Consider the following 23,582-nt stretch of genomic DNA (forward strand, 5'->3'; position numbering starts at 1 on the left):
ATCTCTGTGATAGTAATTCTGTACACTATGTGACAAACATGAACTGACTATTAACAACAGTATCTTGACAAGTAAACAGAGTACTAATCTGTATTTAAACCAATCTGCTCACCAAAACTCATGAGAACAGCGGCCAAACAGGACTATGTTACTTCTGCAATACATTTAGGAAAAAATTATAACAAATTGAAGAGATATATTAAAAGACTTTATTCACAATAGAGAAATTTTTACAAATATAAGTTCTTAAAAATTAAGCATCTTGATCTATTATGTATTCCATAATTTCAGAGTTTATATAAAGGTGAAAAGACTAAATGGACTATGTACAAATCAAAAACAATTTAAATGCATCGAAGAAATGGATAGTATGTATGATGATGTCACCATAAAAACAGTGAACTATTGGGCATTGCAAAAATCTGTGTACAACCAACACATGTAATGCTTATTTCACAAACTATCAAAACAGTGTTGTTGTTTTCATGAAATAATATAGGTGTCATTTAAAATTATTCACCTCTTAGGAGTTAACTTATGTAGATTTACCTACATTATTATGCTACAAAGAAATGAAGGAAGCATAGGCAGTGTGTTTCTCCAAAGTTTTCCTCCCTGCCCCACCAGTAAAGCAACTTCTCTTGCTTTTATGAACAACCAGGTACACAGAGTGACCACCACTAGCCACTTCCACACAGCTGGTTAAGTGAATGGGAAGTCGAATGAGTGTTTTCTCAACAATCTAGCAACCACTGCTAAGTATTGACTGTTTCAAAACGGCTGTTCTAACTTTGGTGTTTTAGGGTTTCTTTTTTTTTTTTTTAAAAAAAAGGAAATAAAATCAATATATTCTCAGTTTATGAAAAGATTTTTTTTCTTACAGTTGGCAGATCTACACGCTGTACAATCTTCTTGTCTACTTACATTAGTTTACAAAAAGTACAGTATAGTGCAGTTTGTACATACAACCTGAATACCAATACCAGTCACATCAAATTTGTGCTCTTGCAAATCATAACTCCTAAACTAAAAAAATAAAAAGACATACTGAATGTCTGTATTATGAGTAAACAGTCATAACACATATATCTAAGTACACAGAACCCAATGCATACAGGAGTTTTGTGTTGGCCTGCTTTTTGAAACAAGGAAAATAGGTATCTGATTTTCCATTGTTTCTCTTAAACTTACTGAGTGAGCACAAGATCACTAGACACATCTAGGGGAAGCAGACGCTGGTCAAGAAAACCATATAAAAACAGGCTTACAAAACACATTTCGCAAAGACTATTTTTTCTGAGCTATTGTAGTTATTTAACTGACATAAGCCTATAGCAGCATGTGCACAATCATGGTAGCCAGCAGCAAATGACCCTAGAGATAAAGATAATTAAGACAAAAGTAAATATTACTACTTTCTTTTGTTAAAGGGAGAAGAGAATTTAGTTTCATTCCATAGTGATCATTTCTCTGTGGTACCTGGAAAAAAATGCTCCCTTATAAATAGTTTCTGAAGAAACACCAAGATATATGATAGTCCTCCAAAGGTACAAATTCTGGAGTATCAAAATAAGCAGGAGCTCTGGTTTTCCATGGAGGAGAGCCCAAACTTCATCCTCACGAGTTCTGAAACTGTTACTGTGACATACATTGCTCTCATTCCTCTGAGAGAACCCATACTTTTTTTTTCCAAACTAATCATAGCACTAAAGGAAAAAAGTCCCAAGTCCATGTGAGCAGGCTTTTCTTTAGGCAGATGCGCATACACTTGGATCAGCGCTCCCCACTGTGGGTTGCGCAGGCTCCGCAGGGGGCCTCTGCTAGTCTCTGAGGGTGAATGCGCAGCTCTGCCTGCCCTGCAACGGCAGCAATGGTGCCACGCAAGACCCCTATATAAATGCCCCCTATATTTATGTCTTTGGCCACTTACGCAGTGGGTGCTCCCTGCTCTGCAGTGGAACTGGGTGGGCAGTGCTGTCTCTGCCCGCTCCAGGATGCAAAGGTTACGGGTCTGCCTCCAGCTGCTGTACATAAAAATGCAGTCAGTTATCTTTGCACCTGGCTTCTACCTAAGACAAGCCTACACTGCAGACCTCTATCAGTATGGAAAAAAGTCGTATTAGCTCTCTGTAAAATGCATTTTGTAATGCCTAAACAAATGTGCTTCCGCAGCTGTGATTAGCTACAGGACACATGAGATCTAATTAAATAACTTTAAAGATGAGTGCTGTTCAGAACCATGTTTGCTTTGCTGCAGTTGAATCAGCTACTAATGCACTTTCTCAGGATGAGAAGTCAAGTGTTACATCCTCAGGTGTTATATCCTCCTACTCAATGTATAAAAGTCATCCTGTCACTAAATGAAAATCTATATGGATGTAAAAATCATGTAAAACACTCCAAACTGCACTTAAAAAGTGAGAAAGGAATTAATTGTGCCTGATTTTTACCCTTTGGTGATGCCATTAAATAGAACATTTTTGGCAAAGCTGTTACCTTTCTTAGTAAACTGGGCCTCTAATCTAAGGAATATTGTTTAACACACTGCATTTCTGTCACTTCGAGAAGGCACTGTTAGTGCTTTCAAAAATTTTTGTTCTATGCTGGATAACTTCTGCAATGAATGATTACATTTTTTTAAGGAGATAAGTTTTCTTCAAGGCATCTGAATTCTAATTTTTTTTTCATGTAAATACATTAAATTGCTTTGTGACAATAAACCCAGAGGGCTTGTGTCAGTCTGAACTAATGTTCGAGAAAGTCACCCAAATCCAAACAAATTGTCTCTGGAATAATTCTCAGCTCAGTTTTGAGAAGAACGTCACTGAGTTTTTTTGTTTTTTTCTTTTGCAGTCCAACCATATGAAAGCTGCTGGACTAAATTCACAGAGAAGAAAAGACTCCCTTACTTATTGAGAAATGACTGTCTTATTTTACTGAATATTAGCCTGACTAAACAGATGAGAATAACTACTACAAAAGGGAAGAAACAATTCGGTCTATAACAATATTCTAATCAAACCCTGAAAACTAAGGTCTGCTAATGAACGCGCTAAATTCATAAAAACTTATCTAGAATAACTTCAACGTATACCGCAATTTCTAACAGTCATGTCTGCATGAGATGAAAATAGTCCTTTGTAGACTTCATTGACAATGAAATACATCAGATACTTTACCAAATAATGATAGACCCGCATAAGAAGAGGCTGTCACAGTCACAAGATTTGTCTGGGATGACGCACAAACAAAACAAATTAACATAGAACAAACAAAAAGAAAAAAAAGCTCTTTATACTTAATTCAATATGGCTTTTTGCAACATGGCAAAATATTACAGCTTAAAGCAGATATCTCCTCACAGAGGAGGAAAGAATTTTGCAGTCAAATCAAAAGCATAACAGGAAACAAGGAATATGCAGACCCTTGTTCTTTGTGGCCAAGATGACGCTGCAGCCTAACAAAACCAGGAGAGATGTGATGTTGTATTTCTTTTCTAAGAAGTGGTTCAGCTGGATAAGACGAATGATGATTTATCGTGAGTCTGGGTCCATTCACAAATATCTACTGGTAAAGAAAACAGACTGCAAAACACTTGATTTAAAAACTTAACTCAGGAATTTAAAAACAAATTGTGTGCCCCAGTCCTGGAAAGAAACATAAGGAATGAAACAATATGTAGCTTAATCATGATCTATTTCTGGTTTTCTTCTTTATTTCCATCATCTTTGTGAAGAACAGGCAGAGGATGAGCCTCTGTGTTGAAGACCCAGTGTTCAAATGGAAGAAGATCATCCTCAGAAAACAGCAAATATAAGTACCTGGCAAGAAAAAGCAGGTAACATGCCTACATCAGGGAGGTGAAACTAAAATAGCTTTTAGGCAAAAATAAACATCCAGCTTCTACAGATGAATGTATCAGTGGAAACACACCTGAACTGACCAAACACAATACTTTAGTAAGTCCTAGCATAATAATGGTCAGCACAAAGCACTGGAACTGCAACTCAGACTGGATTCAAGGGCAACAGCAACTGCAGACCTATGAAAGAACTCTTCTAGCCTCATAGAGGACAAAGAAGTAAAGTTTAGGCTTTCAACGTTAAATATCACTTCACTTCCACTTCATCCTTAGTAAATTTTTTACCTATTGTTTTGATAGTATACAACCATAGCAAGTTTTTTTTTCCCCTTGAATGTCCACATATATCAAGTTATGGGAGTGAAAATACTCTAGTCCAATCCTGTCTGACTTCTGAGAGCAACATCTGGCTTAGGATATTTAAAGAATAAAACTAGCAATTGTCCAGTCTTAGATAGCCAGTTACTAAGGAGGGTTGGGTCTATTAAAAACAGTAGTAAACAAATGCAACATTTTCTTATTTTCACAGTACAAAGGTAGTAGTTACTATAGCACCAATACAGAAGTCTGCTTAGGAATGAAAGTCAGCTTAGCAAATTAAAGTTTATTTTTTCTCAATCACCAACCTTCTGCAGCTTTAGCAAGTGGTTTCAATCTGTACAGCTGCAAATCAGAAACCTTGCTGGCTTCATGATATTTAAAAGCAAAATCTAAAAAAGCCCTGAGGGTTTTACTTGGTCTAATTCTGATATGGCAATGTAAAAGATGTATTGGAGGCAGGTCATTGTCTGCACACACTAAAAAAATGTCACGTAGTTATATGTATGTATTTCATACATCCCATTTACTTTAGTAATATGCTCTCTGTTGAAATGGCATAATTACTTCTTTCTGTGCTTTCCAGCTTACTATTGCACAGTAAAAAAACTGAAGAGATTGAGACAAAATGTCCTATATTTCATTAAAAAATTAGGATACAGTGATAGACAATGAAGGCTTTTGTTTTTTTCCTCTTATCAGGCTGTGTGAGCTTACCATGCAGGTTGACTCCTTTTTTTCTTAGTCTGTAGTTTTAAAATGAAAAATATACAATACAAGCCTAATAACAGTCCTCTGTGTACTAAATTTGTTTCACTAGCGTTGGTGTATGTAATTAGATCCTATCAAAGCTAGGATATGTAATTTCTCAACAAAGACTATTAAATACCTTTAACAGAAGGAAGAATAATTTCCAGAAGTCATAGAATTTAGTTTATTAATATAGAAAAAAAGAAAAAAAGGCAATTTGGTTTCCTGTCCCTGAGGAAGAGCACTAATATTCAAGTCAGATTTTGTTACCTGAATGTCAAGGATACTAATGATAAGCACGTATCTGTAAAGATGATACACAGAACTATTTTACATTAATGAAAGTCAACTTTTTTAACTTACTTGAGTGTCTCTGAAAGAAAGAAACTTTGCTGCACATCATCATGGCTTTGATGATTGTTATAAACATCTCTGATGCCAGAATAGCCACCATCTACTCTGCAGTATTTTTCCAGTGCCTGAAGAGGGATGAAATGGGAAAAAAAACTCAGCAAGATTAACAAAATGAATCATTTGTCCGTTTTCCATTGTTTGACACTAACCTGTAGCTACAAAGAATCGTTCACAAACTTTCTCAAAACTTTTTGAGAAAGACTTGAAAACTAGATAAAACTATAGATATAAATTTCTTTTTTTAAAGACACAGGCATATATGTTTAATTTCACATTTAGGAAGAGAAGCAAAATGATTAATTAATAAATAATGAATTAATTAATAAAAATGAACACATACCAGTTTTCAGAAAGGAACACATATGGATGTGGTATTTTAACTTATTTAGTTTTCCTCTTCTTAGTAGGGTACCCTCTCTATCACAGACTTGTCTACCCAGCCTCAGAGATCCTGTTACATGCATCTTCCTTGGTCAAATTTTAGTGCTTAAAAATTACCTTGATAGAGTTAAATGCCATGATAAAGTCCAAAGATTCTTAATACCATACATTTTTGCCTTTAAAAGAGGTAATGATATTGGAAAAGTGATAGCATTTAGCTTTTCAATTAAGAAGTCTCCCACCTTTGCCAATAGTAGTGTGTTGGTCCATTTATGCCTTAAACACCTTTCTCTCAAAAAGCAAGTGCCCAATTTGTGAAAATTCAACCCTTATGAAAGCTAGCTCTCAATTTGCTGTATAGGTTGATTAGCTTCCCTTTGTAATTATTTTGTCTTTCAGTGCAAAACCTCTGGGCTGTGACTGAGTTTCTTCTGCAGAAGGTCCTATTTTTTTAATACCTTTCTGAAAAAGCTTTGTCTGTATACACAGAAGTAGACAGAAAGGTAATACAGTAGCTGACTAGACTTAATGCAATAGGTTTTAGATGTGAGAATAAGGATGTTTTTCTTTAACTAATTTCCAGACTGTGTATTCAATTAAAAACTTGTAATACAAATGATTGATTCCTATTTTACAATAACAAAGAGCACGCACACTGGCAAGGACTCAGGTGCATGGACCTTCTCACAAATATCATTTCTGTTCTGCCCACACAAATCTTATTATATATGACCAGCTAATTTTGAAAGAAAAAAGAGGTTGATGAAGAGTGTATACAGAAGGGCAAAAATAAGTAGAACATGTATCTGGTGATAGAATAGTAGAAGATATATACAGTTACGTTATTTAATATACTTTGCTGTTTTTCTATAATTATATTAGTTAGGTGTTTGCATTAGAAAAGTGGTATCTATATACAAGTCTAACTTCTTTGAAGGAGACCGCTATCCAATACTTTATTTGAATGTTAGTTCTCTTATTGCAGCTCTTTGTTTAAAAAATATTCATTCATCTTTTTCCTTTATAACTGGCCTATATAACAGGGTCAAAAATACTCTCAGCCTCTTCATTTTTCTTTTTCTGTTTTATAATAAGTTTCTGATATGATGCAATATAATAAAGGAAGCGAGAGTATCTAAGACTATTATATTCAAAACACAACTCATTATTCAAAAACAAATCCAGGAAGTGATCTGTAGCTCTAAATAATTCCTCACAACGAAAATGACAGTAAACATTCTGGATTACTGTGTTTACTCAGGACCACACTGCTCTGTAACATGCTGCTTTTTATGGAAACAGGTATCGGAGCGACAGCTTTCAGGCAGAAGTAACTGCAGCTGTATTGAAACGCTGACAGAGAGATGAGAGGATCTATTCCCATGAGACAACTAGTTCCTCCTTTTCTGAACTTTTTACAAATAGGATGTATAGCCTTTATTTAGAGAAAGATGTTGTATTTCAAGCTACATATGGCAAAAAGCTAAGAAAAGGCAGAAGACAAGCAAAGAGGCAGAACAAGCTTTTTTTTTTTTTTTTTGAGAGGGGAGAGATGGGAATAGAATAATGATTACTGAGGTATCTTTCACCTCCACCTGCTCTAAAAGCTGTCAAAAAATCTGTGTCTTGCTGTGAGTATATATCCTACACTTCCTTATTTTTGCTAGAGTTCCCGTAGCTATCGGCAGATATTTAGCTTGCACGTCAGGCTCTCCATAGTTTTCATTGGAGAGTAAGCTGCCTAGTGTATATTTAAAAGGAACTTTTCTCCAGGAGACATCCTTTTTAAAATATAACAGGCCTATTTGTCTTTCCTTGTCTGTCTTTAGCTTCTCTAATTTTTCTGGACACTTTTAATAAGTGACAAATATACTTAAGCTTAGCAAGTAATTTCCCCTGGCTGGTACTCCTTTCCTCTCATCTATTTCAACCTGTGATGAATTCAAAATGCTGAATCTGTGTCTAGATTTTCAGTATCAAACATAAGATTATCTTTTCCAAGGCGTAGCAAAAGGAGAACTTGAAGGATAAGGCTATTATTCAAGGAAACATCTGCATTCTAGTCAGGGTGAGCTAAAATAAAAGCAAATTGCTTTGGGGTTTATGTGCTCTAACATGTAGTTAGAGCCTTCTTTATGAGGATTCACTGGAGTTCATTCTAGAGAGAGAGACTAGAAGCACCTGAAAAGACTGCTATGTTTTAAACTAAGAGGTTAATTTACACCATGTAAGCTACTTGGTGGCATCTACCTGGTGCAAACGTGAAGCACCTTGACCCCTCAGAGCTATCTTACACTTACTAAAGGAACATTCATGTGTGGTATTAGTGCAATATAAAGGCTGTTGGGTATCACCCTCCTTTAACTGGCAACAATGTCTTTTTGTCTCCATACCTTCAGTCTCAGAATACAGTAATTTTCACACTGGGAGTCGGGGGGGGTGGTGGTGGGTGGGAAGAAACAATAAACCATGATTTAAATTAGTAGTCTTCAGAAAGCGAGGGTGGCTAAGATCAGTTATGCTAGCGATGGAACACATCAAATGGAGTGAAAACTGGCTGATCACAAAGGGGAAAAAAACAGCGTTAAGACTTCAAATTAAGTGCCACATTTAAAATGCAGAAAGGGAGACTTTCATGAGCTGAGCTGATAGAATCTTTCTGACTCAATAACAGGGGATATTGATGTTGGTCATAACTGCATTTTCTCCAGCTACTGAATTACAGCACAATCCTGGAATTGAGCTAAAGCAGCAAAGCAAGTTTCCAAAGGAAAAAATTAGAGGAAAGAGCACCTAAAGAACCACTTTTTCAGACAAAGGCAGTCTGATTGTTTCCACTTTATTTTTCTTTCAGTCTCTGCTTCCTCTTAATGAAACTGGTGTTCGTAATTAAACCCCCATATTTAGAGGTCAGAGATTTCCCCAATAACATTGAGATGGTTTCATGTCTTCTCTGGTACAAAAACAAAGAGGAAGAGAGAGCAGAATGTATGAAGTGGTCACAACACATGCTGAAACAAATAATATAGCATCATGTGGAACTGTACAGGCTACAGAAGACATCAGGGATGTCTTCTAAGAGAAGAAAAGAAAAAAAGAGAAAAATATTTGAAGCCTACGACTGACTCTATAACATCTGTGAATTTGCAGGGCTTGTTTTTGTGAAACACTCAGCTGCAGATTAGGACAGCGGAAGATGGGAATGCACAGAATGGGACCAGCTGCATCTCCCACACATGGGCTCTAATCCATTACATTAGAGCCAAACTAGAGTAACTACAAGAATGTTAAACAAGCAACACATGGAGAGTGCTAAGAAGACAAATGAGTGTACAAATGTGAATTAAGTACAAACAAACTGAACCAATGGAGTAAAGAATAATAACAAGAAAAACATTTCAATTGTTTATAACAATGTTATCAGTGTGGGCAGCAAGAATGAGGCAGGAAAACATCTCCTAGAGAAGAAACGTAGTATAGCTGGCATTACTGAAGCCTGGTGGGATGACTTGCATAAACAGAGATTTTAAACATTCCAATTATAATCTGCCTGAGAAGATTCCAATAGTAAAACATGGTCCTATGGATGGTGTTAGCAAATAAGAAATGAAGGGAATAGCACTCTAAATTGGCATTTTTTTTTCAACTGTTTTAGAATCATTAGCTCAGAATCGTGTCATTTCAAAGCAGATACAGCCAATACCCAAGGAAGGCAAATAATATGTCCTAAATAACTACAGTCTACCTAGCTGAATATGGAATACTGAATACTGCTGACGATATTCAAACAATGAAGAGTTAAAGAGTAGAAGTATAGTTAATGCTTTTTTTTATGGAAAAGCAGACTTTACCATAAATGTCATTCTTCAAGAGTATCTGATTACCAAACTTACAATGTTCTTTATGCCCAGTATTCAGCTCAGTATCTCGTACTGTGATTATTGAATACAATTATATATTTTTGTTGTTGTTGTTGTTGTTGTTGAGGGAACCGGCTAACTGGTAGATGTCACGCAGCCAGAACTATGGAATCATAACCCAGTAACAGCTCTCTAGTAAGGTCCCTCAGAGATCAGTAACTGTGTGAAAATCTTCTGCAACTAGTGGACAAGGACCATTCAAAAAAAACAAAACAAAACAAAACAAAACTATAATATACGCTCCTAGAAACAAGAGGTGTTGGTCAAACTAATGAACAGGTTTTTTAAAATCCTGGAAAGCAACAACTCTCTAAAAGACTGAAAGGTCACTGTAAACCAGCAGAGAATAAGACCACAAAATAAAACGAGTTATGAAATACTACACAGAGTTCTTTTTTCAATTTTTTTCTGTTTTTGTTAAGGAGAACCCCCCCAAAACGTTCTGCAGCTTCCTGTATCCTCCAGTAAGAGCTCAGTCTGCTTAGAAATTCCAAAGGCAGAATGAAAGGTAGATAAAATAGCAATGTGAGGAGAAAATGAGGCTGTGTGAACTCTACAAGTGTAATAGGAACCCATGCCGAGAGGATGAAACAAGGTAAATCCAAAGCCTCTCAGCTCTAACAATAAGAGCAATTAACCACTGAAATAAGAGAACCGATGGATTTTGCATGCCAGTGTTTTGCAGTCTAGACTAGCTGCCCTCTTGGAAGACTCAAGTTAGACAAACACAAATTGTTAGATTCAACATAGCTAATTGAAACTCACAGGCTGGTGCGATACAGAAATTCAAAGCTAGATGAGATTGGTAGCATTAATGGAATTCAATCCAGATGCCCTAGGCTTTTAAAAAGTGACTCATTCTCAAAATGTTAGGTGCTGCCTAGTTGCTTAATCTTGGCCTTAATTGCAGTAATTAAAATCTCTTTATTGCAATTACTGTTGAGAATATGCTTCACAAAACTTGTTTGTGTCCAAGGCTCAAATTTGATGCATGTTTGCACCTCCTATTCACATGTAGCAATACTAAGTATCTTGAGCAGCACATCCAAATGTGACCCTGAGAAGTATTTAAAAATTTGAAATCGCAAGATGTTGTACTAAAATGCAATACCAGCAAGACTTGATTTAGTCAAAAAGATTTTATTTCATCTATTTAGTAAATGAATCTCTGGATATTTAAAGATGATATTACTGATTTAAAACAAATATTTATGGTCCAACTGCTGCACAACATCCAGGTATTGTTCAATAGCTTGCTTAGCAAGATACTAGGATTTAAGAAGAAAACAATCCTACAAAACATTACCTCTACAGCTTCCCATCCCCACTGCCTGTACTTTGGGTCATGCGTGAGCCTCCACATGTACATGTAGGTCTCTATGACTTCTGGTCGGAGGATGTAGTATTTTTCATTTTGCCTTGTAGCAATGGCCTCAACACCACCATCAAATCTGAAGGCTTCTGGTCCCAGCTTCATGCCTACTCAACATAAAAATAAAGGCAAAAATACAGGCATTAAAAAAATTTCAAATGTGTATGTAACCTTCCAAATCAAGTGTCCTTTCATGTGACACCAGCCATGTTATCCAAAAGGTATGTAATTTCTGAAAGGTACTGCTGCATCTCCTGCTTTAATGTTTTGGAAATAATTCATAATGGAAAAGAGCTATTCTTCGTCAATGCCTTAGACTGCAGTTCCAGTTTGAATAGCGATGCTAACATCTGCATTCTCAAAGACTTCATATAACAAGCAGCATATTCAATTTTGCTTCAAAGATGAAGATATTTACTTTTCCATATCAAACTTCAAAATACGCTCTGGGACCTGAAATGCTGCCAGGGTTGTTTTCTTGAGAAGATGAAACAATCCAAAGAAATTTCCTGCACAGAGTTCCACTTTCTTTGTGCAGTTCTATTGTTTGCAGTGTTGCACCAACAGAACTGAGAATAAGATTTTTTTTTTTTTGTGGGTAAAACATGTTTAATAGTTACAGTGATACATAAATGAATAGAATCTCTCTATTATTTGTATTTGGCTATATAGAAGTTGACAAAGTGAAATGTCAGTGAGTAGATATGATTCCAGCGCACAGAAAATATTTGTTAACAGAGCAGTCATTCTTAAAGTTACTCTTGGAGCAAACAGCATTTTAAAAAGAAGGTTGAAGAGTTATCAGCATAATAAAACTTTCATTGACCATTATGCAAAAAATACTGATAGCTGCCTTTACAAAGCTGAATTATGAAACTAATCTCTGTAATACAGTACTTACTTGTACGATCATAGGATTCATGACAAGTCCTAGCAATTTCAGCACCAAGCTCAATGTGATGGCCTGTCTTGTCATTAGGTGCTCCATCTGCTCCTAGAGCAAACATGCCTCCAGCAAAACAAGTCAGATGTCCCATCTTGTGTTCAAGCAGTCCACCCTTCCACTCAGCAATGTAGGTCAGCCCTCCGCTTGATTTCCGAATGAGGTGGGTCTCGATGGCCTGCACAAATACATGGTTTCACACCAAATGTACCATTTGGTAGAGCATGAAGGACAAAGATGAAAATCACAGCAGACTGAAAACTGTCTTACAGGTTGGCTGGCTTGTTTCTCTCAGTATTGGCTTTGCTTATGAAGAAAAATGGGTAATACAAGCTAACATAACTTCACATAAAGTACAGCCAAATCAACACAGACTAGTATATATCAGTAATGATGATTGGTTCTGCTGCAACTCATTGCAACTCATCCATACACATTGTAAAAATATTGAAAAGACCTAAAAAAAGAAAATCCATTAAAATATTCTTTTATTACTTTCCCTCTCTACTTTGAGCAATTTCAGGTAAGGGAGATGCACTTTTAATAGTGATGCTGTGTTCAGCTTCCATATTTTCCATTTATTTTAATTCTTACTTAAAAGATTTGGTTATTGATATAATGCAATGTCAGTCATACGCAAACATACTTCATATTCAAAAGATCTAACTCAATGTACTGAACAATGTTAGGCCTCTGAGTCTATTGCATTCCCCCAAAAGTCCAGCGAGTTTCCCCCCAGTAGAATACCTCCAAAATTATCAATCAGAAGTAGAACCTTTTCAAGATTTCTGGAAAAAACTAAACAGAGTAAAAATATATAGATCTCCTAGTCAGAAAGTTATAACTGGGTGCAGCAAGGTATGGTCACCGATTACAGAATCCAGGAAAACAACCATACCTTACGAGAGGAACAGAGTTAAAACAATGGAGATGATGCAGAGGAGCACATTAACTAGAAACCCACACAGAAAGTAAGCTATTACTCTTGAAAAGATATTGGAGAGCAGATGAACAATGCTACTATGCATTCAGTTATCCACCAGTGTTCTGGTTTATTCTATTGGGATCATGAGATCCAGAACCATTAGTGAATGTGCATTGCATGAGGAGGGGGGAAAAAAGAAAATCAGTACAGAGAACTATTAACAGATAAGCCAAAATTAAAAAAGATGATGATAGAAGGTATTGATGATAGTTATTTGTTCCCATTTAAATGTCTGTAAAGGTTGTTTTAGAAGCACGAAAAATCCTCTGTAAACTAGAAGCATCAGCAGAAGAATCCTACAAGTTTTACTCATTGAGTAGTTTTTTTGTGCAAAGAACATCATCTTGAAAAATACTTACACTTCCATTAATATTAGTGCAAAGCATTTAGTAAGGAGGTTTTTGTGCCTGTCTCCAGAACCTATTATTGGCTCAGAAAGCTCCTCAGGCCCTTTGTTTTCTTCTTGACCAAATGTTTTTAGCACTGGGTACCAACCAAAAAGCATACTTAAATTGTAAAGCAGCAATAAATAATGAAAATACCTGTACTTTAAATAAATCCCACATAATTTATCCTATAAAAATAGGAATTAAACATGAAGGGGGAAAGGGTGGGGAAAAAAACAGTTTCTTAAAGCATCCAAACCACAGACCCCACTGTGGGAAATGAAAGAATTACAGAGGCTCAGTTGATGTCAAGCAAATCCAGTGGTTGCATATTCCAAGTGCATCATAAAAAGCTTTTCTGTCATGTTGGGAAACTAACAGTGGAATATCTGAGTAATGTTTTTTAAAATAATGCTGCTTAAAACATGTTTTTCAGTTACCCATTTGGGTATAAAATATTTAAATTTATAACTAAAGAAAAGGTTTCAAAGAATCTGCTGTAGAATGTCCCGCTGCACACGCATATGAAATTTATCAGAAGACAGAAATAATTGGAAAACTTTTAGATTATTTCAGACAGCTCTTTGTATTATAAAACTGCTTTTAGATTATAATAGGATGCCTTACTGTTCAAAATACACAATAATTTAGTGAGAAATAGCTTTCAAGCTGTTTAGGCATTGTTAAAAAAAAGCTACCTAAAACCAAGTCCAGAAACCAAAAGCTTTTAATTTCACAACACTTGATTTTTGGTATTCCCATCTAACCAAATAAAAAATTCTGGTAATAGTTGGTAACTCCACATGTCACTTCGCTGTTGTGTTGGAATTTATTTAAAAATAAATAAAGATAGGTTCATGACTAAATTAAAGTATATAGCAAATTTTTTTTCAGTAAAGAATTAATGAAAGACAGAATGAAGCGTTACTGTACCTGACAGAAATAACAGTGAACATGCACCTTTAGAACGATAGTAGGTGGACAAGATATGATTGCTGAAGCTGACTTCTAGTATGAAAATGGATTTTGAGATACCAATAAACCTTTCACAAGTTTTTCTCTTCTGGCTCAAGATTAAATTTCAAGCTGGAAGAAAAGATTACTTCTACTTGGGAAGTTTTAAGCTTAATCTAACAAACTGATGTTAAGAAACTAATAAAAATTGATGATAATTGATATTAACAATTGCACAAAGTAAAAAACATCCACAAAATAAAAAAATCTAAATTAATTATTCATGTTTAGTAAAGAAAAATATCTTGGTTTTAGAAATCAGCCTTTTTTAGAACTAGTACATGAGTCTATTTAAAGTTATTTTTAATATATATGCATTTGATGTATTATGGACTCTCAAACTGCCATGTCATACTTTGTACAATCACAGGTCTAAGCACTAGATGAGTGGATATATCTGTACCTGGCTATAAACATAAAATTACATATAAATCTACTGGAAATTCACAGACGTTGCTATTCAAATTCTTAATATTTTTACTGGATAGAATATAATGGTATGTGCTTCTGTGAGCAGCATATCAAAACATTTTTCAGTGAGAATTTCACAAAGATTGTAAGTACCCTCAGATTGGCCTGTACTTTCTGAAAAACATTTATTTTTTTAAATAAGCTTGATGGCAAGAGCAGGCCTAAATCATTAGCTGGAATATATGGGCAATTGTTTTAAGAATAAAAAGATTACAGACAGAGTTGAGAAAATAGTAGGATAAAGAAGAAATACTACCAGTTTAAATGAAGATATATATATAGGAAACTCTGAACTTGAAGAGTAGCATAAATGATAGAGCTGCAATCCCATATTGAAATGCTATCTGCAGTGCTGTGGATGCTGTTCTGGCAGAGATACTGCCAGAAAGTATAAGATGTTTGTTTTAGCATCTTTAGTATAAAAGGAGACTGGAGAGTACAGTGATAAAGATCCACTCAAATGAAAAGTTCCACTTGGTAGAATTAATTTTGAATGTCATACTTAGAATCAATTTACTTTTATTTTGATATAATTATCTACAGATCTAAAAAAGGGATACTTTTTTTAACTGCTGCTCTATTAGAGCTCCCTACCTAGGAATAATTCCTTTTAAGCTTCATGACTTGCAGATCAGGCGGTGTCATATTTGTCACTATAGAGATTATTACTTCATTTTACCATAATGAAATATTCTCAATATAAGCCAATATATAACATCTGCAAAGAATCAAAAAAGCTAGAAGAAAGTGGTCTTTGATTAGCTGAAAATACATTATTGATGGATAATTGTTTGGAACTGGTACAGTTTTCCTTTTAAATAAATGGAAGGGGTTTTTCTAACTGTTTTCTAGAATATATTTCTGCAATGCAACTAGTAATTTCTTTCTATGAAGGTAATGCAAAGAGACTGTGCAACATGAAAGGCTGCAAAGAAAAAGTGGCTGCAATGTATGCTCCCAAAGGGAGTAACAGCAGATGCTACGTGTGAGTGACTGAAGAAAAAAAGAAAGAGGCGAAAAAAAAAGACAGCTGACTTTAGGCTGTAGTGGAACAAAAAAAGCAGAGGAAGGAAAGGTGACTAAAGGGAAATAAATGCTATTTGCCAGATCTATTTAGAGAAATAAATTTAGAGAAAAAAATGTAAAGTTAGCATGGCACATAGTTTGGAGTGTACTTGAAAGCTCTTATAGCTTGCCTAACTTTTATAGCTGAAACAATTCCTTGCAAATTTTTTCTACTTTCATGTGCAATAGTACAGGGCTCTGTTTACAGTTCTGACTGCCCAAAATGCAATAACGACTTTGATTAGATTACCTTTTTTTCATCTTATGGGAAATTATTCCTTCTATAGAAAAACTATAATAATCCCTGAACACTCATTAGAAACAATAAGAGCTCCCTTTGCATTTTGAATTCTGACTCAACCGCACCTTGTATTACTCCTGGCTTCTTCTCAGTTCATATGTTAAAAAATATGCCCTTCCCTATCTGTGATGCAGGAAGAATTGCACTGAATTAAAAAATTTGAATTTTCCAAGGTTACAGGATTCCAAATTGCATGTGCGGGCCACCTCCATTAACTGACAGCAAAGAACCAAAATGGTCCAATTTTTCACAAACTGCTTTTCTCCCCCTTCTGCTCTTTTCTTTAAGATAATATATTCTGTGTTCTCTGTTTAGCAATCTGCTTCTGAGTCTTTACATCACATTGCCAGCCCTTATACTTGCAAAATTATGCAGAAGCAGTCCCTCTCAGCCTATTTTCTCATTCCTTTGGTACCTGCCCTGGGGTCACCAGCGGAATCTGTATTTCAGGGAGTTGGGACGCTCTTACGCTACTGTGTCAGTTCCTCTCAACCTCCAGGGATTGTGAGGGACCAAAAGCAGCTTAAACACCATCTTCACCGTTCCCCTTCCTCAATCCCTGACTTGACTGCGAGTTGTTCAGGACATTGAACTGGATTACTTCGAGAGAAGACATAAAGAGTACAGCCACTGAAGTCATCTGAGAGTCCAAATGAGGAGTAAAAAACTGATCAACAAGCTTCTTTCTAACACAGAGTATTATCTTGGTGGACTATGCAGACCGGTAATAAAAATATTACCAAAGACCTCTTACCCAGTGCAGAGGTAGGCTTCACATTAAAAATGTTCTGCACCTTAGAAAGTTGTTAAATTCAAAACAAACATGCATCGCAAAAAAGTTAACTCTGCTAAAAGGGCAGGGATAACAATAAATTACAAACCTCAACATGCAATGTACAACTGCAGTTCTACTTCCTCTAGCGCTTATGCATTTTAACTCTCCTTATACAATAACTGCTTAATTATGATTAATGAATTTCAATGATTACTTCTATTTTAAGAACAAGAATCAGGCATTTTATTTCCTCCTCCTCAAGATGTCACTGTAGCTGGAGATAAAACTGTCTTGCAAGTCATAATTACGCATTTCTGTACCTTAATAAATTTGAAACTTCAAAAATATGATCCCAGCTCTAAGTCTCCAGGGTTTATAATGTTTGTTTTAGGGATAATTACAATTCTGCATGTTTCTTTATAATGAAGCACAATAAATTATCTCAGTCGACACTTCTAATATGTTTTTCTTCCTATAAGAATCTTCTTCATGAAAAGTATTTTGACAATTTAAAGCAACAGTAAACATGACAGAGAGATCTACCATGTGAATCCCAATGATTCAAAGACGTAAAATGTTAGTTGCTTTTTTTTTTTTTTTTTTTTAAATATTCATGGCTTGCACCAATACATTTTTATTGCTTTGAATCAGCGCAAACCAGGCAGATCAGGATTACTGTGGTTTTGCAGACTGTGGGGCTTATAAGCGAATGGCCCACTTTCTTGACTTGGAGTTTCTTCCCTCATGTTTTCTTTGTTGAGTTGATCTAATGCAAAAGATACTTTTCTTTAGCCATCTTCGTAATTCATCACATTTATCCTTTGCCCAAAATTCCAGTGAGTTTATTATGAAAAGTTTAAAATTTGCATTGTTCCATTATTACAGCCATTTTGGAGAATGCAGAAAAACATTCCCAGACTTTTTTTTTTTTAAACTTAATTACTAATTGATTGTGTTTTCTTGGATATTTTCATACATGTTTTAAATATGTATTATAAGACCCATGCATCATGCAAAATCATATTCTTAGAATAACTACAATGCACTAATTGAAATAGGCAGTTCAAGCTTTTGTAAAAACATATTTAAATATTTCTGGCAAAGAAAAGTGGTATCCTCTCATCCTGAGGTCCTAACTGTTTACTGAACTTGGCTTTTCTAAGATCAAAACAGAAATTTGAACGCAGAAGGGCTCTTACGTTTGTTTAAGCACAAAATATATAAGAAACATTTTGAAAGCTGTTAGGCACTTACTGCTTCTAGACTGATGACCTAATATATGATGACTATACAGACAAGCTTACATGTGAAATGAAGTAAGAATGCTTGTAATGGAAATACCTAGGTTTTTAAAATGGATATGTTGGCGAGCCTTTAACTACTATGACACCTATCCCTCCATTCATTAAAAAGATCATTAAGTTCTAGAGGAAAGCTAATAATTTATTTTTGTCTGAAAAATCTGCTTATGTTTTTTTTGCTGTATAGACCTTATTGGTGTCCCTAAGAACAGTAATGCTCTTGCACTACATATACTAAGTGCTGTCTGCTACCAGATGGCTAAGTTTATCCATATTCTTAAAACAGTGTTAAAGGAATAGCATGAATCAAATGATTACTTAGACAAGTCACTATCAAAAAAGTTACATTATATAATTTAAAATGTTCTAGAATAAGTATATATTGATCCTGACAAACTTTTTGCTGCATTAGCCTTTGTGAAGGAAGGGGAAATGGCACAGTGAGTAAGGCTGCTCAGATAGACAGGACGTTCCAGCGACAACAGCAAAGCCACAAGCAGAAAGGAGACAGCTTCTCTTGTGGGACTTTCCTTGTTCGTGTCCTCCTTAAAGTGTTCAAACAACGGTATAGTGTGCTGCTTCTAATCATGATCCATAAACATGCAGATGTTTTATTAAGTACTTTCTGTAGCCCAAAACATAGAGACTGTGTAGTTACGAATAAATCATTAATGACATAAAAATCTGCAGAAGTCTTGAGACTTTCCGTAAGCAACGGTAGAGATCCTCAAACCTCCTCCCTTACTTCTGATAACAGGGGAAGTATATCTAAGAGGATAAAAGGGGACGACAAGCCTGGATGAATGTTCTAGTCTGTTAAGGGTAATGAATCTTGTGTTTCTACATAATACCGCTAACTCTATCACTACGCACAGAACACTGGTGCAGTAGTGTGATAAATATTTTAAACACAACAGCTGATGAAATATGTAAATAAGCTGTGTGTTTACTCATTCTTACCCATCTAAGTTACAGACATTCACACTATCCACATTTTTGGGGGGTAATGTTGGGTCTACAGCACCCTTTCCTTCCAAACATCAGCTCCCACTGCACCACAGTACTTGCTAATGTAGATTTATCCTACAATGTGTTTTTTAGAATGCTAAGAAGTGCTGAAGGAATGTTCAATTCATTAACATACTTCTGGCTTTACACAATATGACAAACTAATCTAATTGAGTTGTTGCAGCTCTGTCGCTGTTTGCATTAGTTGCGAAGTTTTTAAGATCACTATAATTGCAAAGCAAACCATTTTAAACAACTTTATGGGAACTGCAGTCAATACAGACCAGCCACCAGACTGTCACCACAGTTAAATATACCCTGATGCAACTCTGGAGATAAAAAGGGCGTATCTACCAATATCATGTTTTCATTTTAATAACACCACTTTGTTCTCTCCCTCATTTCAATGAGAAAGGACTCTGCAAAGATTTGTTTTATATATCTGAAAGGCTGAAATATCTACAGCTCTGAAAAGTATTCACTGACAGTTGAATATTCCCTAAAAATAACCCCACACCCAGCTTCCCACAGCCAAGGACAAACTAAGTATATCAAGGCTAGTCTCAAATGGTGGCAATGTGCAGGAAAAAAAAATTTAAATGAAAGAGACCCTATACATTTCTTATGTGAATACTCAAAATCCTGATGCAGAGAAAGATGGCTTTTTATTCCTCTAATGCCCACAAAATTTTGCTACATTCCTCGATCACGTAACACAGTCTAGTAGTAGACTTTTGGCAGTGCTGTTGAGATATGGTAAAGAATGGCCGTGCTAATGCTTCACGCTACCTACTCTTTTGGTATTTCCCTTGTTTCTACCTCCATGTCATAGGTCGTCAGGAGATTACCAGCTCTCATGTGACCATGTTCTAAGCAATTGTTACCAGGTAAGAAAAAATAAGAAAAATCTAGATGACTAAAAATAAACTATCATTTCTAAGGCAGAACTGCAGAAAGGCAGCTGCTTTACCTCTCTGCTACCACTGGATGGCTGAACCGAACAAAGGTGATCGGGAACTGCTGGTTAGGAAGTCTCTTTTTCTGCAAAGTTCCTCTGGGGTGAGTTACTTCTCTCCTTTAGAGCTTTTAGATATGCCACTTCTCTAGCAATACACTGAGGAAGTGGTGGAGACAGTGTCAGAGAAACAGAAGAAATATTTAAGATCAAGAAAGTTTGCAGCAATGGCCACGAATACATGTAATATGAAAATTAGGAAAAGATAACTAACCATCAGAGCACCAAGAGTGTGGGACAACCTATCAACAGAAGTAGTGGAAAAATCGCCTTGCAACTTTTAAAATGAGGGCAGACTCAAGAGGGGAGGATTTGATGCGATTGCTTCTGACACTGCTGTTGCTAGACTAGATTTAAGTGAATCCCAAAGGTCCATTTTTGGTCTAAATTATCATATTCTCTTATTAAAGCTGAACTACTCGATTGTCCCTCAGAGATCATCTGTGTTAACCAAAACCAGTAGAATCATTCTTGTACGTGATGCTTGCAAAGACTGAGAGTTTATCCTACGACCAATTACATTCTCAAAATAGGTAACATGACAAAGCTGAACACATGCGTGAATGTGTGCTCTGTAACTAAATGGTGCATGCTATCCATTTAAGCAAGTTTAAGAAGATCAAGTACTCTTACTTCCTGAATTATGGGAAACAAAGGACATTTATATAAAATACTGCATTGCTTTTCAAAAGAGAGAAAAGAACTTATGCTAGAAATATATTCACTTGTCTCTGTGCAAATCCTAGAGTTTATGAATCTCTCCGATTGCCTTATAAATGCATTAAAATTGTGCTCTGGTATTCAAAACAAGAATATCTCTGTCCCTTTTCCCATTAGAAATAAATTTTTCAGCATCAGCCAAATATATGCCTTATTCATGACAAACAGAAAAAGTTGTAAAATACAGCTTGACATCTTAATTATTGCTTTTAACTTAAGTCATAAAACAATCTACAGATGGTACAAAAATTCTAATAAGAATAATTTTTTGTTTTGTAACATGAGTTACTGAACAGAGTAAGAAATATTCCTGAAGCTTTAAATATTTCTAAATAAACGTCAGCTTTTCACAGTGAAGTGTAAGTCACCATATTTTCATTTGTGGTTTCTGGACAGCAGAAGATACTGATTTAGGCATCAAATCTTTACATCTCAATTTTAGAATGTTGTGGGTATATGCTGGACAGAAAGTATAAGGAATAATCATGCTATTCCCTTTGGTGTAGTCTTAAAAAGATTCTGAAAGCATCAGGGGAAATTTACCTAAAGAAATACGAAGCAGACTCAGAATGCCTCAAATGTGTAGGCTGTAGTCATAAAGAATGACTGTGGCTTGTGCAGACACTTAAATTGGCTTTAATTTAGCTAAGTAAGGGATCAATAGCAATAAAGTCAAAATCAGCATGGATTTCAAAACAGGCTAGTTACTTTGGTGAAGAGCCCAGCATCTCAATTGGGTCCAAACAGTCTGCAATGAATGCCATGATACTGCAACTTCCCTGCTATTTTTAATCTGAACTAGCTATATTACAACATCAAGTTATACCTCTGTGTGCACTTTCAACTTTGGTACAGATATACATTGGTATACAAAACTGAGAACATGAACACCACTACTCAGGACACACTGGAAGTCACACTCAACCAGCAACATGGTGAAGCCTAGCATTGTGTGTGTGTGTGTGTGTGTATGTATATGTGTGTATATATATATATATATGTGTGTGTGCGTATGTAAAAAATAAATATGTGTATGTAAAAAATATGTGTATGTATGCATATATAATTGTGATCATTTGATCCCATCAAACATGGATATTCTGGACAGACATGATGCCTGGATCGTTTAAGAGTGATTACCACAAAATACTAAGGCAATAGATATATTATATAGTTATATACAAGCAGAGGTCAAGTCCTGTCATTGATTTTGCTACATTCAGTGACTGCCCCTGATTCCCAGTTTGGAATTCGAGCCCAATTCGTCTCCCCCAACTAACAACTGAATGGGGAGAACTGGCAGAGACATTTGCTGGAGATCACATCTTCCACTCCCTGCCAAGATCTAGGCATGCTCCTGCAGGAGATGGTTACAGCTTTTGTACATGAGGAGGTTCTTACTCTGATGTAGCTAAGGTGCGAGTTTAAACGAAGCTGTGCTGTTACCTGCCCGGGTGGACACGGCTGGGAGCTCAGGGTCCTGCCTGTCAAACAGGCTGCAGTAACTGTGTAGCCGTTTCTGGCCCTTTCCCCACATGACCAGGTAATGGGATGGAGCTCTTCACCTAAGTCACACTCGTACGATTTGGGCTGGTTCAGGAGTGACTCAGACACTACGGATGTGCAGCCAACTCCTTAAACCACTTGTGATTCAATGGTCTGAGTGCTTGTACTGTCCTACATGAGAGATTTTCTGATTCACCTTCATCTCCCTTGAGAAGCGTTCTGGCCAGCTCAACACGTCCACACACATTAGGATAAAACTGTCCACGTGGAAATTCCTCTCTGCAGTTTAACTGATCTGTTTCTTTTCTTCCAAGGAAGCAAGCCTCCATTCAAATACTTAGATAAGGCTGCCAGGGGACAGCGAAGTGATGCTATGGATCAGCGTCACCACCACCCTTCTGCAGGCAGAAGAAAGCTGCACTGAAGCCAGGAGAAGGTGAACCTTCAGCCTCAACAAAAGTAGCCGAGTGTCGGCCATCAAGACAATTAGCTGTCTTTCACTCTTTGTTATGGGCTGGAATCTACTTGCCCCCACTGATCCCTGGCAGGGCAGGACACGATGTTCCTATAGGCTTGGCAGCAAGGGTCACAAACCCACCGCGTTGGAGATATTCCACCTGCAGCGGTTTCCAGAATAGCTGTACTAGCAAACCCCCATTTTTTTTTAAAGCACGTGTCTATATACTAGATCTTACCCATATACTAGATCTTACCCTGTCTAAGAACGTATTTAAAAGAAAAACTGGCATTATTACACCAGTCAAAGTTTTCTAGACTAGAAGCAGCTTTCAGGTGGTTCAAAATGCCTACCACAGTAAGATGAACTGATATCATATTATCAAACACTTTGTTCTCTCTTTTTGGCTGCCAACCTAATGGCTGAGCTATTTCAATATCACTGTTCTTATGTTATAGCCTGAAATGTACTCAAGTCTAATTTAAAAATCCACCTTTTGCTCGGAAGCTGAAACCATGTTAGCAGTGACAATGAGGCTCACTAAATCTAAATCTTCACTTACAAAATTTAAAGGCAGGATTTTCTTTGCATAGGATACACTCTCCCTCAAATGATGAC

General features: G+C 36.1%; 1 protein-coding gene across 1 annotated transcript in view; it reads right to left on the reverse strand.

Moving 5' to 3' along the window:
- Positions 1-195: 195 nt before the first annotated feature.
- The window catches only part of MAN1A1 (mannosidase alpha class 1A member 1), a 147,161-nt gene continuing 123,774 nt past the window's right edge, over positions 196-23,582 (reverse strand). Inside the window, exons 9-12 of the mRNA XM_064508926.1 lie at positions 11,919-12,138; positions 10,952-11,124; positions 5,294-5,409; positions 196-3,821 (exon numbers count right to left, since the gene is read on the reverse strand). Of these exons, the coding sequence (XP_064364996.1) occupies positions 3,695-3,821; positions 5,294-5,409; positions 10,952-11,124; positions 11,919-12,138 (636 nt within the window). The 3' untranslated portion in view covers positions 196-3,694. The remainder of the gene's footprint in view (positions 3,822-5,293; positions 5,410-10,951; positions 11,125-11,918; positions 12,139-23,582) is intronic.

This window comes from Dromaius novaehollandiae, chromosome 3 (genome assembly GCF_036370855.1).
Source record: "Dromaius novaehollandiae isolate bDroNov1 chromosome 3, bDroNov1.hap1, whole genome shotgun sequence".
NCBI lineage: Eukaryota > Metazoa > Chordata > Aves > Casuariiformes > Dromaiidae > Dromaius > Dromaius novaehollandiae.